At 45.6% G+C, this 15,935-nt stretch overlaps 1 protein-coding gene across 1 annotated transcript in view; it reads left to right on the forward strand.

The window, feature by feature from the left end:
* ARHGEF37 (Rho guanine nucleotide exchange factor 37) overlaps positions 1-15,935 on the forward strand; it is a 37,340-nt gene that overhangs the window by 5,125 nt on the left and 16,280 nt on the right. Inside the window, exons 2-7 of the mRNA XM_006766230.2 lie at positions 4,277-4,473; positions 6,668-6,791; positions 8,659-8,806; positions 11,538-11,737; positions 13,078-13,208; positions 13,874-13,978. Of these exons, the coding sequence (XP_006766293.1) occupies positions 4,288-4,473; positions 6,668-6,791; positions 8,659-8,806; positions 11,538-11,737; positions 13,078-13,208; positions 13,874-13,978 (894 nt within the window). The 5' untranslated portion in view covers positions 4,277-4,287. The remainder of the gene's footprint in view (positions 1-4,276; positions 4,474-6,667; positions 6,792-8,658; positions 8,807-11,537; positions 11,738-13,077; positions 13,209-13,873; positions 13,979-15,935) is intronic.

The raw sequence follows: 15,935 nt of genomic DNA on the forward strand, positions 1-15,935 counted from the left end.
GGAAAGACACTTCCCTGGGTGTTCTCTAAGGCATGCCTCCTTACCAGGCCACCAGGAAAACGAACAAGGCACCCAGCCTGCTCTCCCGGGCTTTTCTGCTGCATTTGTCCTGAGAATGTTGCAAAGATAGTGGATCACTTAAGCTATATATGGTTCTGTTTATTTTTAATTTATTTGAAACAGTTTTAGATCGACAGGAAGTTGAACGGCTGGTACAGTGAGATTCTGTGTACTCTTCAGCAGCTTCCTCCAATGGTTACAGCTTAAATATAGCACACTATCAAAACCAGGAAATTGGTATTGGTGTACTATATGGGTATGATGGTTCTGTGACATTTTATCACGTGTGTAGATTTGTGTAACCACCACCTCAGTTAAGAGAATAGATTTGTTCTATCATCACAAAGTCCACTCTGGTGCTGTTTTTTAATAGAATAGTTACCTGCCCTTCACCCTCAACCCTAACCAGATGGCCACTAAGCTGTTCTCAGTCTCTGTAATTTTGTATATTATATGTATGGAGTCACACAATATGTAGCCATTTCAAACTGGTTTGTTTCAGGCAGCATGATACCCTCAAGAGCCACCCACATCGTTGCTGTGTATCAATAGTTCACTTTACTTCTGGGTATTCAGTGATATTGGATATATCACATTAAAAAAAAAACCCATTCACCTATTACATTTATCTATAAAAACATTTCGTTGTTTCTAGTTCTTGGCCACACCAGCCAGGGTGGCTGTACCATTTTACATTCCCACCAACAATGTATGAGAGAGCCAGTTTCTCTGTATCCTTGCCAGCAGAGAATAATTTTTTGGTAACAACTTTATTGCAATATAATTCACATCCTATAATTCACCCATTTAAAGTGTACAAATCAGTGGCTATTAGTATAGACACTGAGTTGTGCACCATCACCACAAAAGATTTAGAACATTTTTATCATCCCCAAAAGAAACCCTGCACCCAGTAGCCACCTTGCCTTAAGCCCCTATCCCTTCTGCCTGGAAACCACTGATCTACTTTCAGTGTTTTCAAAAACGAATAAAACATTTCTAGAAAATGTCTGGACTAGGCAAGTCTATAAAACAGGGCTGCTATGGAGACCTTTTGCCAGACCTGCTTGAGGGTCTAGCTTGCAATTAACCTAACTACAAATTAATGCTATTTTTAATATTTAGAAGTTCCCTATAAAGTATTATGTATGCTTTTTGTTTATTTAGCACCAGTTATGAATAGTGGGATCTGAGTAGTTCTCCTGAAATCCTATTGGGATCTTTTAGAGAAGCTGGGCATGGGATGGTGAATGCCCGCGCTTCAGGCCAGGGGACAGGTCAGCAGACCACAGGCAGTGTTCAAGGGCTGGAATAGATCTGTGCAGCGACAGATGTGTTCCCGGACCTTTCTAGGCCCTTTGCCTTCTGAGCAACCTCGCTGTCCCCAAACACTCACTTTACATATTATCTGGTCCATGGGTCAGTGTTTATGGCACAGGACAGAAACTTCTGCTACTGATGCATAAAACAAATAAAACATCTTAGATGCTCAGCAATAAAAAGGAACTATTGATACACCCAACAACTTACATGAATCTCCAGGGAATTGTGCTGATTTAATAAAGTCAGTTCCAAAGGCTCCATATTGTGTGGTTCATATATACATACTGTATGATTACATACATTCTTGAAATGCAGAAATGGAGAACAGATTCCTGATTGCCAGGGGTAAAGGGTGGCGTGGAGCTGGAGCCAAGGGTGAAAGGCAACATTAAGGATCTTTGTGATGGAACTGTACTATATTTTGACCATCAATGTCAATTTTCTGGTTGTGATATTGTCTTTTTAAAATAGTGTGTTATTTTTCAAGTACAATTGACATATTATATTAGCTTCACGTATACAATAGTGATTAGACATTTATATACCTTCTGAAGTGATCACTCTGATAAGTCTAATACCCCTCTGACTCCATACATAAGTTATGATGATATTATTGACTATATTCCTGTAGCTGTACCTTACATGCCTGTGGCTGTTTTCATAACTGTGCTGGACAAAAGTCTATTTTGTCTGATACAGGTATTGCTACCCCTTACAGTGTGTGCATTTTCAACTTTTATGGATAGTGCCAATTTTCTCTTTAGAGTAACTGTAATAATTTACACTATCACCTCAGTATATGAGACTTCTCACCACTGTCAGGCCAAGGAGTTCCACTCCTGGATATACCTTGCCTTCAAGAAACTTCTCCAGAGTTAAACAAAGAAGATACAAGAAATGGTAGCAATGTTGATAATAACAGAAAATTAGAAACAACTTTAATGTGCCCAGGGGAGTGGATAAATAACTTGTGGTATAGCCATGTAATGGAATTCTGAACAATAGTGAAAATGAATTCATGAATACTGTATCCATGTATCAACATGGACATTCTCATAAACACTGCAATGAGGGAAAAAACAAAAACCAAGTCCCAGAAGGGTACAGAGAGTATGATACTATTTTTCAGAGTTTTAAATATGTAAAACAATGTTACTTATTGTTTAGTGATATATACATGTGCAGCACAGGCATTAATTTTTTTGTAAAAATTCAGGATAGTAGTAACTTCTGGAAAAGGTGACAGAGGAATGGGATTAGGGAGAGTGTCAAAGGGAATTTAGTGGTATCTGAGGCTTTTTAAAAAAACTTTTAATTTTGGGATACTTATAGACACATATGTTGATGTAAGAAATAATACAGAGGTTCCATGTACCCTTCAACCAATTTTTCCATCTACTGTCTCACCAACATTTTATTTTTATATTTTGCCAATCTGATGGGAGTGAAATGGTATCTTGTTATGGTTTTAATTATTCATATTTGTCTAGTTATTAGTGAATTGAGTATATTTTCAGCTGTGTATTAGCCATTTACATTTTTTCTCTTGTGTATTACCTGTTCTTACCTGTATTAATCAGGGTTTAGTTGGAGAGAACACAAACCATTCTATTTTTAAGCAGAAAGGGGTTTCCCGGAGGGCATTACGTGTTTACCAAATTAGTGAGGAGCTGGAGGAGCAGGCCACAGAGTGGGCCTCTAGGAATGAATCCCAGAGCAATACTACAGGAAGGGCCTGTGTGGGTGGGGGGATGGTTGTTGTTTTTTCAGATCCACCATTTCACCGGAGTCCTTGGGGACCCCAGTTCTGTGAAGGAGACTATCTCCTGATCCTGCCTGGGCACTACTGCCCGAGTCCCTGGTTCACTGAGCTCGGCAATGCCCTTTGCCCTGCCCACTCCAGCCCCTGGGACAGCTGCACAGCTCAGCTGCTCCTGCTCTGGTTTTCAGTTCCCTCTGTGTGGGGGCCCTGCTGATTTCCTTTACTCTCTAAGCCCTGCCATACAGCGATAAGGGAGCTTGTTATAGCTGATCTAGCATTTTGATGTTTTGTGGTAGGGAGGATTGTCAGGCCATCTTGTCAGTTGCCATTTGTATTTTTTAAACTTTGAGATAAAGAAGGTACTTCTGGCTGGGAAGTTCAGGAAAGGCCTCAAAGAAGATGAGTGTTGGAGGATAGAGACACAGGAGGGCGCCCAGCAGGTGCAAAAGCAGAGGCCAGAAGTGACCATGCAGATATGGAGAAATGCATGTAACTTCGCTGGAGTGGTCCAGGAAGGGGAAAATGAGGTTCGCACGGAACCCTGAGCCACAGGGGGCATCTCACAGCAGGGACTACTGTAGTCACAAGCTTGCTTTCAGGAAATTTAAACTGGAACCATGTCCAGGATGAACGAGTGTGGGTGGCAGCAGGTGGGAGAGGGGTTTGGATTTAGGAAGTTGATCTTGGAGGCCATGGAAACAGCCCAGATGACATGTAGTATGGCCTGAAAGGGGAAGACAGAGGTCAGAGAGAAGAGAGAACCACTGGGGGTATGGGTGGAGGATAGAGACAAAAGGGCGGGGTGGGGGGGGGGGAGAGAGAGAGAGAGACTGACTCAGCTGAACCAGATACAGAAATCTGGGTCAAGAGTTGGGGCAAAAATAGAAGAAAAGCCAGACAAGCACATTGTCCTGGGCTATGAATTTAAAATGTCAACAATTTCCTGAGTTGTGTTCTATCCCTTAAGGTTGTTCAGATCCCACCCACAAATGCTCATACACGGTTCATCTGGACTCTGTATGCAGCTAAAGATGTTTTCTGGCTGCTGGGTGAATAGCTACCTTTGGATTAGAGACAGTATGTCCCAGTAGAGCTCTTGGAAATGAGTTGGCATGTGCTTGTCTTCCCCAGAACCTGCTGGCATGGCCGATCGTGGGGCCGATGAGCCATCCTCCAGGACAGAGAGTCCGGATGGAGAAAGTCGGGTCTCTGAGGACAGGTGGTCGCTCCATCAGAGGCTGGCCATCAGGGAGCTCATTGACACCGAGGTCTCCTACTTGCACATGCTCCGGCTCTGCGCCTTGGACATCAGGAGCCGCCTGAAGCAGGTACCTGGGCGGAGCCGCACACAGCCTGTCTTTCTAGGGGCAAAATGGGTCCTAGGTTCTCACATTGGCTCCTGGAACAGGCTTGATGGACGGAAAGTCATGGTGGATGTGAAGTCACCTGGATGTAAGCCCTGTACTTCCATTTATTGGCCATGTAACCTTCAGCAAGGCCTGGAGCCTTCGCGTGTTCACCTGCTGGATGGGGAGAGGGGTAATCAACTCAGGGATTAAGTGAGCTGATGGGTAAAATAGCCCTTTATCAAGCTTAGAGCAGATGCTTAAACTGACCTACATTCTCATTGTCTCATTTGGGGGATGGTGGGAGGGAGAGGTTATTACTATGATAGCTTTCTATTTTAGTACTCATTTTTATGTCTTTTTTTCTCCCTGATTGCAGAAATGATACAAGTTTTCTCTGTATAACTTCAAGAATTCCCTAACATGTAAGCTCCTTGAGAACAAAGACCATTTAGTTCAATATATCCCAGTTCTTTTTTAAAAATATTTTTATTGATTTCAGAGAAGGAAGGGAGAGGGAGAGAGAGATAGAAACATCAATGATGAGAGAGAATCATTGATTGGCTGCCTCCCGTACCCCTCTACTGGGGATAGAGCCCACAATGGGGCATGTGCCCTTGACCGGAATCGAATCTGGGATCCTTCAGTCCGTAGGCCGACGCTCTATCCACTGAGCCAAACCAACGAGGGCCGTGGTCGGCAAACTGTGGCTCGCGAGCCACATGCGGCTCTTTGGCTCCTTGAGTGTGGCTCTTCCTAAGCCTTAGGAGTACCCTAATTAAGTTAATAACAATGTACCTACCTATATAGTTTAAGTTTAAAAAATTTGGCTCTCAAAAGAAATTTCAATCGTTGTACTGTTGACATTTGGCTCTGTTGACTAATGAGTTTGCCGACCACTGAACTAGGGCAATGTATCCCAGTTCTTGACATATGTATAATGGGCTACAATTAGTGTTTCTTTTTTTTTTTTTATTGATTTTTTACAGAGAGGAAGGGAGAGAGATAGAGAGTTAGAAACATCGATGAGAGAGAAACATTGATCAGCTGCCTCCTGCACATCTCCTACTGGGGATGTGCCCGCAACCCAGATACATGCCCCTGATCGGAATCGAACCTGGGACCTTTCAGTCCGCAGGCCGACGCTCTATCCACTGAGCCAAACCGGTCTTGGCAATTAGTGTTTCTTAAATGAATAAAATACCAAAGTAGGTAATGTAGAAGGTGAAAATTCTCTCATATTTTACTCTCCAGAAATTAAGATTTTTTTCTGTAGGCATTAAACAGACAAGAATAGATTGTTACTTATTTTAACAAAAATAAGATCATACTCTAGGTATTTTTCTATAGTTCATTTTTCCCACTTGGTCATGCATCCAGGACATTACTTTCTACATATCTATCTCCTGTGTATGTCCCTGCACATAAATACAGGATATCCCCCCAAAATGTATACACACTTTAATAGCTGAGAGCTCAATTTTTAAAATGAAATGTATTTTAATAAACACTGCCTTTATAATTATTCAAAGTGAGTATACATAGTTTTGGGAGACCCTATAGCTGTCCAGCATCCTTTCTTTTTCTTAATCCTCACCTAAGGATATTTTTTTCACTGATTTTCCGAGAGTGGAAGGAGAGAGGAGTGGGAGAGAAACATTGAAGTGAGAGAGAGACCAACATCGATTGGTTGCCTCCCCGCACATGCCCCACTGGGAATTGAATCTGAGACCGTTTGGTCCGAGAGTCGATGCTCCAACCATTGAGCCAATTTGGCCAGGGCCCCGCATCCTTTTTAACAGTTTAATAGCCTAGTTAATAGGGGCTGGAGTTCAGAATACATCTCAAGGTCACGATGGAAGATGTCATGTATATCAGAGCTGGAAAGAAATCCAACTTTCCATCCTTTTATGACAGATGGGGAAACTGAGGGAAGAAAAATGATAGTTGGCAGCAGACTTAGGGTAAAACCCCAGCTTAGCTTTCCATTGTAAATAATGGAAATAACCTAATTTATAAAATTTCAAAGTCCTTGCAAACATTCCACTGGGGCAATCTTCCCAAGAGTGATGGGCCCCTGGGGGCATGAATGTTCTGGACTGTTCCCCAGAGTCTACAAATCAAGTCACGCCACTGACCTCCCAGCAACCTCCCATGGCTTCTTTGTTCCTCCCAGCTGCCACAGGGAGATCTGGATGTCTTGTTCTCAAACATCGATGACATCATCAAGGTGAACAGCAGATTTCTTCATGATCTGCAGGAGACAGACGCCATGGAAGAGAAACAAGTGCAGCTAATTGGTAAGCAAAAGACAGGGCAGCTGTCAGCCTTAGATTCCTGTGGAGCTGTCCTCAGCGTGGGGTCATTACTGAACTGTGTCCAGAGTTCCAGGGAAATGCAGCTCAATGGGAGTCTGGGTTTGGGACTCTGGGGACCTAGCATGTCAGAGATGGCAGGACCCTCCAATAATATCTAGTCCAACCCACCACTTTACAACAGGGAGAGTACAAGTACTTAACATGTAGTAGCCCTTTTCATTCTCATGACACCATTACTTATTGATGATTATTATCCCTGTTTTACTAAGAAAAACCCAAGGCTCGGAGAGATGAACTAACTTTCCCGGGGCCACACAGCTTGACCAGGGAGAGTGAGGATTTGAACCCAGCTCTTTCGGACTCTAGAACCCTAGCTCTTGACTATCCTGCCTCCCTTGCTCTTCTTTTTCACTAATCCCAGCTACTCCCTTTGACACTGGGAGTAACTTCTTTGTTGCTGTTACTCCTTTACAATCTGTAACTGGAGAAAGACAAGAGGAGAGGAAATAAGTCTTTACTTTGGTGTCCTGGCCATCCCTGCCACTTTGGACAGTCCTGCTCTCTGAGAGTTTGTCTTCCTCTGCCCCTCAGTTACTGGCACGCCCCTGTCCCTGGCCACACTGATAGGATACAGTTCCTTTGGCATCAGTCACATTCCTGTGGAAGCATCCACGTTGGGGAGAATGTGGGAGCTCCCTGGTTCTCATGGCTACACCCAAGTTATCTCTTAGTGGAGATCTCTGGTAAAAAGCCTTCACAGGAGCCTTCCCTAGATAGCCTTCCCACCATTCTCCAAGGCTCTTTCTGGCTTTGTCTTGGTTCATGGCACTCATCATTACCTGGCATATGTACGATATTTACTTACTATCTGTCTTCTTCTAGAATATAAGCCCCATGAGGCAGGGGCTTTGTTTCATTCGCAGAGCTTAGAATAGTGCCGGGCATATAGTCAATAAATAAGCAGTTGGTAAATATTTGGTGAATGAAATTTGTGTAAAATGCTTTAATGCATTATTTCATTTAATCCTCATAAAAAAAACAACAACTTGGAGTTGAGTACTATTTTTAAATTAAAAAAATCATTGATTTTAGAGAGAGGAAGGGTATGTTTGGGGAAAGAAAGAGAGAGGGGAAAAATGAGAGAGAGAGAGAGAGAGAGAGAGAGAGAGAGAGAGAGAAACAGTGATTTGCCACTCCACTTATTCATGCATTCATTGGTTGATTCCTACATGTGCCCTGACTGGGGATGGAACCCACAACCTTGGCGTATTAGGACAAGCTCTAATCGACTGAGTTACCCAGCCAGAGCATGAGTACTATTTCTATTCCAATCTATAGATGGGAAAATGGAGGCTTGCCCCAGGTTGCACAACTGGGGAAGGGTTGACTGGAAATCTGGCCCTAGTTCTCCCCGAGCCTGAAACCCATCCATGCCTGTCACTTTCTGGGCTGTGCTATAGCATGTTTGTGCTGCATAGCATGCTTACAGGGTTAGTGGTTGTACTTGGCACACACAGTCACTGTAAAGACATAACATGAACACATTTTGTCAACTGTAAAGCGCTGTACAAATATGAGCCTTATCAATACTATTGCTCTAATTATAGCTACCATTTATTAAGTGCTCATAGTGCATTAGCCTGAGCTCTGCATCATTCTGTCACCCACTCCTTCTGGCAAAAGGATGGGAATAAAATGAAACAAATGGAAACTCAGGAAGATGAGGTAACTTGCCCAAGGCGAGAAAGTGGATTAAGCTGGCAGTTGTCTTCCTCACTACCTCCCTGTCCCAACCGAGGCGCCATACAGACATGCCTTTGTGAACTCCTTGTTGCTTTTCCACTGTCAGGTAACTTATTCCTGGAATTCCAAGAGGAATTGGAGCGAGTCTATAAGGTCTACTGTGCCAACTATGACCAGGCCTTGCTGCTGGTGGAGTCGTACCGAAGGGAGCCAGAGCTGCAGCAGGAGATCCAGGCCATCATTGAGGCAGTGGTGTGAGTAGAATGACCAGTGAGAATTTGCTCCTGGTCCATGGACCCCCAAGGTCAGGGACCGTTGAGGTCTCACCTCCATTTGATGCTGCTCACACAGCTTCAGGAGTGACGCAGCAAGGGCTATGCTAGGCTATGCTACAGAAACAAACAACTCCCAGCTCTCAGTGGCTTCAGACCACAAAGGTTTATACCTTCCTTTTCCTCCTTGCAGAGTGACTTGGGGCTCTTTGCACTATCCTCACTCTGGGATCCAAGCTGACGGTAGCCAATGGTCAGAATTTGGTCACCAATTGTGGCAAGATATCCATCGCTTCTCATAATTCATGGGCCAGAACTATTCCCATGGCCTCATCCAACTACCAGGAGGCCAGGATGTGCTATCCTGCACACGTGTCTAGGAGTGGAGAGGCAGAGACACTTGGTGGACAGCTTTGATGACTAGCATAGGAAGGGCAGTGAGGTTGGGGGAACCACATGCTGTCAGCAACAGTGTTAGGAGGCAGGTGTGTGACACCTGGGGAGGCCTCTCTACAGATGGCTGAAGTTCTGCCCCATGGAAAAGGCTCAGAACTGCCCCGGGTGGCATCACAGCCAGAGCTGGCACCAGTGGGTGGAAGCTCCAGGTAGAGATATGTAGAGAACAAATTTTTAAATTGAAATTTTGAATGGGTAACATAGTTACATGGTTCAAAAATCTTTAAAACATCTAATTTTATACAATAAAAACGATCTTCCCAACCTTACTCCTTTATCCGTTCAATTACAACTCCAATCCCCAGGGTTAAGGTAACCACTTAAAAAATTCTAATGAGTCTTTGCATAATTCCTTTATGCATATATAAGCAAATTCATATATATATATATATATACATATATATATACATATATTTAATAGCTGCATAGAGTTCTTTTGCAGGGCAGGTTTATGGTTTATTTTATGGTTTATTTAACCATTGTCCTGTTGGTAGATATTTGGGTTGTTACCAAATTTTTACTGTCATAAATATAGTTGCTGAATAACTTCTACCTTGCTCACCTGAGTTGATATTTATGTGGGTAGATTACTAGAGTAGGACTGATGGAACAAAGGGTTTGTACATTTCACATACTGCCAAACTGCTATCCAAAGAGATATCACCAATTGATACTCCCACCAAGAGGGTCTGTTTCCTCCCATTCCCCTAGTTCTGGGTATTATCTTGTCATTTTTGTTGCCTATCTGAAAGGCTGCATACAAATTTTTCTCCCAATTACCTTAGAAAGGCCGTACAGGTAAGAGGCTGCTGTTACTCTGCAGTGACAGGGCTACTTGATAATTGCGGAGAAGAGATCTGATCTTCTCTTTGAAGACCCCCTGCCTCTGGTTCGTGAGGTGACAGTTGTCCCCATGAGCAGTTGGCCCTTTCCTGTGGAAAGTAAGCCCAGAGGACAGATTTTGCCAAAATCTGGCAATTGCTTCCACCTCCCTTGCCCATGGTCAGCCAAGCATTAGGAAACCTTTGGTGAGGGCAGATGGTCAGCGTAGGTGTGTCCTGAAGGTTTGATCCTAGCCCTGCCTGCCCACTCCCTGCCTATTTTTAGCCTCATGGCTGATCTTTCCTGGCCATTTAGTCTGGAGCTTTTTCCTTAGGAGAAAGAGCAAGAGGCTAGGATCTCATAGAGAGTGGGGGCCGGAGAGCGGTCATGAGCAGCACTTGTGAGTCTTCATGGAGGAGGCGTGCTTGGACATTGAAGTTTGGAAACCTCTGGGGTTTCTCAAAAGCCAGGGCTGAGGCTACGGGTCATGGTCAAGGAAGGACTGTTGGAGATAACCTAGATGTCCCAGTCATGAACCAGGGCTCTAGAAGGGACCTTGACACTATTAGCTCCTGCGCTTTATTTTTTACTTTTTTGATGACAAATGTCCAACATATAGAAAGAGAGAAGAATGTAACGAACACTCACACACTCACTACCTGAAATGAACCAGCGTTAATCTTTTGCTGTTTGCTTCATCTATTTTTATGCTAAACGATTTAAAGGAAGATACAGGTGTTATGACTTTTTCCCTTACATACTAAATACTTCAAATGGATCTCCAAACATTAAGCTCCCATAATTTGAAAAGCTTTTCTGTTGTGAAGTAGCAGAACCATTTTATTAACTGAAATATCATGTGGATGCCCAATATAGAGAGTTGTGCTGGGGACATGTCCAAGTGAGATATTAAATAGGCCATGGGCGTCTGGAACTCCGGACAGAAGTAGAAAAATGAAGATCTGAGCTTTGGATGTGTTTAAAGCCATAGGACTAAATGAAGTCAGTAAGAGAGTGGGAGGAGAGGGAGGAGAGGAAGCCCCGAGCACCCAGCATTGGAGAGAGGCCAGCAGAATTGGCCAAGAGAGCGGTCTGTGGAGTAGGAGACGGACAGAGGGAGTCTCTGAGGCCAAATAAAGAGAGTGTTTCGGTAAAGAGGGAGCGGTCTTCTGTGTTTGCTGTTGGGTGAATGAATAAGCTGAGGGCATAAAACTGATCATTGGGTTTGGTACAGATGGGGAACCAAGGTCCATAAAGCGGGTAAAATGAGAACTAGCAGCTTCCATCTAACTTCTAGACCTCACACATGACAGATGAGGAAACTGAGCCACAGCAGGAGGTGACTTGCCTAAGATCACTCAGTGAGTTCAATGGCAGGCCCCCTGGTGCCCCCAAGGGTGGCCTTTTCCTACCTAATACGAGCCTTCTCCCTCAGGCCACAAGCTGGACCCTCGGGCCTCAGTTTCTTACTGGTCATCCCTCTGCAGAGGATTACCAAGTACCCACTGCTGCTGCAGAAAATTCTGGAGAACACACTTCCCGATGCCAGTGCCTATTCTGTCCTCCAGAGGGCTACCTCTGCCCTCCAGGACGTGAACACCAACATCAATGAGTACAAGAGGCGCAAGGAAGTGGGTAAGGACTTGGGTAATTTAGAGGATACATCAGTGAGCACACTTCCAGTTATAAAAAGCTCATATCAGATTGGCTTCACCAATGAAGGGCAGGTAGTAGCTCATGTAACCACAAGTCCAGAGGTAGGTGGCCTTGGGTAGGGTTTGATCAGGTTGCTGGGTCAGTTTCCCTATAATTCTCTTGTCTCTGTTCTTTACTGTGTGCCACCTTCATCTTCAGGTAGCCTCGCTCATAGTACTACATGGCTGTTGCTATTCCAAGACACACATCTGCATACCACACCCCCCAAGATAAGACAGGGCCTTTTTCCTCTTAGCCATGAAAATTAAACTGGAGCTTCACTCTGATAGGACCCACTTGGGTCATGTGCTCACCCTGAACCAATCACTATGGTTAGGGGAATGCCATGAGTTGATTGGCTTAGTTCTTTGAACCAATCACTGTCACGAGGGGGATGGGATTATATGGATTGGTTTATAGCACTTAGTACCCACCCCTTGAACTAAAGTGGGAGCAGTTCCATCCAAACCACATGGCTGCTATACTGTGGAGGAGAAATGATGGCAGGGGGAGGGGATGGTGGTGAGGAGGGCGGGGAGGCAAAGGGCTGTGTATATACCTAGGCAGGGAAGGGGGATAAGTGGGGATCCTGCCTCTCAGATTGTTAAAACAGAAAGGTTTGGGGGGGGGATAAAGCAATGTCCAAAGGAGAGAGAAACTGATTTGCACAACCGAGACAGTATAATAACGATAATTTAGCTAATGTTTATTACTAAGAGCTAACTAGGACGTGTTTTTCATTTACTATCTTGTTTGATCCTCTGGGGCTGGCACTGCCAATCCTATTTCACAGTTGGGTAAACTGGAAGCGTTAGTCATTTGCTCCAGGTCACAGAGCTGATAAGGGACAGAGCCAGGTTTAAAACTCAGGCTTGGGGTCAGGCACTCAGTAGGAAGTTCTGAGCCCAGTCTGGCCCGGCTAACAGTGACTGAGGGACCTCAGGCAAATCACCTCTCACTTGGGTTCTTTAGAAAGTAGATCTGGACCTGTCATCTTAGGTGATCCTCCCAGCAATCCCAGGAGCTGCCCTCATTTACAGATGAGGAAACGGAGACCTGAGAGGGGCGACTTATCCAAGTCAAGCAGGCTGTTCAGCCGGGGCTCACCCCTCGGAGTGAGGGCCCAGCCCTGTGCCTGTGCTCCCTGACTCACCACCCCTCTCATCAGGGTGACCCTGACGTTGAGAAGAGGGCACGGTCAGGTGCCTAGCCAGCTGTGCTGGATGCTGGCTCTCCTGGGTCAGCTTCTGTCCCCACGCCCTCCCTCTCTGTCGGTGCAGCTTCCAAGTACACCAAAGTGGAGCAGCTCACCCTCCGGGAGCGACTGGCCCGCATCAACACGCACACCCTCTCCAAGAAGACCACCCGGCTGAGCCAGCTGCTGAAGCAGGAGGCGGGGCTCGTGTTGAGGGTGAGCATGGGCAGGAGGAAGGGTCACATCTCAAGGGACAAGCAAGACTGTGCAGGGGTGGGCCAGGGTGCTTAGACTGCCTTCGGAGATGAGGAAGCAGAGGCTCAGGGTGGGGAAGCGGTTTCCAGTGGGCACAGGCGTAGTTGGCATCCCACTTGATTCTGTGGAGCCTGGGGAGGGCTTTCTCCGTCGCACCTTGTACCACTTTCTCTCTGGGACCTCTTTACACAGATAGCAGAGCTAATCTCTGGGTCTGGGCACGGACCCAGCTTTGCCTGATGGCTACCAATAACAGCTCAGGCTGATTAAGTACTTACTGTGAACCAGGCACTACTTGGTCCACACAATGAAGTTGGTGTTCCTATTCCCCTCCCCCACCCCCTGCTCCCATTTTGCAGATGAGAGGCTCAGAGAGGGTAAAACATTTGCCCAAGGTCACACAGCTTGGAAAGAGAGGAACCAGGACTCATATGCTTATGTATTTGATTCTGTGGTCTGAATACAAAACTACTAAGTTGCACTCCCTGCCTCTAATTGTCCCACTCAGCTTTGGGGCACATCTGAGGAAAGGTGGTCCCCAGTGAAGACTTGGGGATGCAGGGATATGGTGCACACTGCCCCCTTGTGGATTTTCGTGGCTCTCACAAGAATAACTTGACTCTCAGACAGAAGACAAGGAATTTGATGACTTAGAAGAGAGGTTCCACTGGGTGTCGCTGTGTGTGACTGAGCTGAAGAACAATGTGGCAGCTTACCTGGACAACCTGGAGGTGAGGATCCTGCGGTTCATAGTGGGTGGGGCTGGGTTGGGCTCCCTGGGCAGAAGGCGTGCAGGGCCCATCCGGCAAGCTGGCAAAGGTACCAGCTGCAGGAACCAAACGGAAGAGGTCTTCCCTGGCTGCAGGCCAGAAGAGGGCCCCGGGGCAGGCACTCCTCGGCCGACAGGCCATAGGACAGGGGCAGCTTCTGAGCCTGTTGAGCTCTCAGGGGTTGGGGTTCCAACTGGGCAGGATAAAAATTCACTGGGGTCAGAACCCTCAGGAGAACCCTGTCAGACTGGCACCCAGAGCAGAGGCGGCAAACTCGGGTGCTTAAAGGGGCCAAGTAGGTAAGATTACTGAGTGAAGGGTCCATGTATACAAAGCCTAATGTCTGTTTATGAGACCTTTTTGGTAATTAAATCAACATGTAATAATATTTGGAATTTGAATGACTTGAATGAATGAATGAATAAAATCTAAAGGGGCAGTTATTACTTGACTCGGGGGAGTGGTTGCTGTGGGCCCTGGTCAGCCAGTTCTGATTTTAAGAGAAAAAAAAGAAAACTGGAAATTCAGACTTTTAGGTGAAATCTCACAATGTGCCCATGGGAACAGCGAATGAAATGAAGATTTAAGTGTTATTCAGGCCCAAGGAAATATATTTCTATAAACTGAATTCAGCCTACAGGAACAGCAGCTTGCATTCCCATCCAGCATGTTATTTTCCTTATGCCAAAATCCCTGCTCATTCTTGTCATCGATGCTGACTCATTCCATCTACTGAGTCCCTCTTACGTGGCTTTGTTCTCAGGCATGTCCATTTGCGCAAACCCAGCTTTGGTCACACGATAATGGGCTATTTGGATAATGGGACTTGGGGTGGCATTACCGGAAGTCGTACAAGGAGGGGGGGGGTGGTCGTTTCAGACTCCTCTGTGGATTCATCTCCCCGCTTGTTCCTGCTTCATCCTGGCCCCCAGTGGAAGGATCTGAGCAGCACAGGGAGAAGGAAGGGAAAACGCTCCGGGCCGTGAGGGAGAGAAGCCAGAGGCACAGGAGAGACGCGTCTGGCTTTGTCGAGGAGGGTGATGTTTGGAGGCTTTTGGGCTGTATTTTCCTAGAGGCAGGACTTACAGGACAGATCCAGGGTTACATGGACTCCCGCAGGGACAGAGTGGTTCCCTCTGTTCATCCTGAGCCCAGGAAAAGCCTCTTTGACTGGCAGGCTGCTAACATGGCAGAAGGCAATGACATCCAGGCAGAACTGCATAATTTTGTTTTCACAGCAATTATTCTTCCATGACTATTTATGGCAATTATTACTGGCTTTCCCTTTATGGTAGTGTCATAAGGTATTTGTTTTTTTAAATGCATTGTTTTAAATAGGAATGCTTAGTTGATTTAAAGAAAAGTGTTAATAGAACACGTGGAATGTAGACATGGCAAAAAACTCCTAAGGGAGGAATGCAGATGTGTGAATTTGGGAAGCGCTGGAATAGGGAGAAAGATGTCAGTTTAGTCTCTCTATTTTTTTAAAATATATTTTTATTGATTTCAGGGAGGAAAGGAGAGGGAAAGTGAGATAGAAACATCAATGATGAGAGAGAATCATTGATCGGCTGCCTCCTGCATGCCCCCTACTGGGGATCGATCCTGCAACCCGGACCTGTGCCCTGACTGGTAATTGAACTGTGACTTCCTGGTTCATAGGTCAACGCTCAACCACTGAGCCACGCCAGCTGGGCTCAGCTTAGACAGTGGTTGGCAAACTGCGGCTCGGCAAACCGCGGCTCATAAGCCACATGCGGCTCTTTGGCCCCTTCAGTGCGGCTCTTCCACAAAATACCGACTTCTGCGCATGGGCCGTGAAGTTTCAATCGCACTGTACGTGCGGGCCCACATGTGGTATTTTGTGGAAGAGCCACACTCAAGAGGCCAAAAAGCCGCATGTGGCTCGCGAGCCGGC

The sequence above is a fragment of the Myotis davidii genome, unplaced genomic scaffold (genome assembly GCF_000327345.1).
Source record: "Myotis davidii unplaced genomic scaffold, ASM32734v1 scaffold18, whole genome shotgun sequence".
Classification (NCBI taxonomy): Eukaryota; Metazoa; Chordata; class Mammalia; order Chiroptera; family Vespertilionidae; genus Myotis; species Myotis davidii.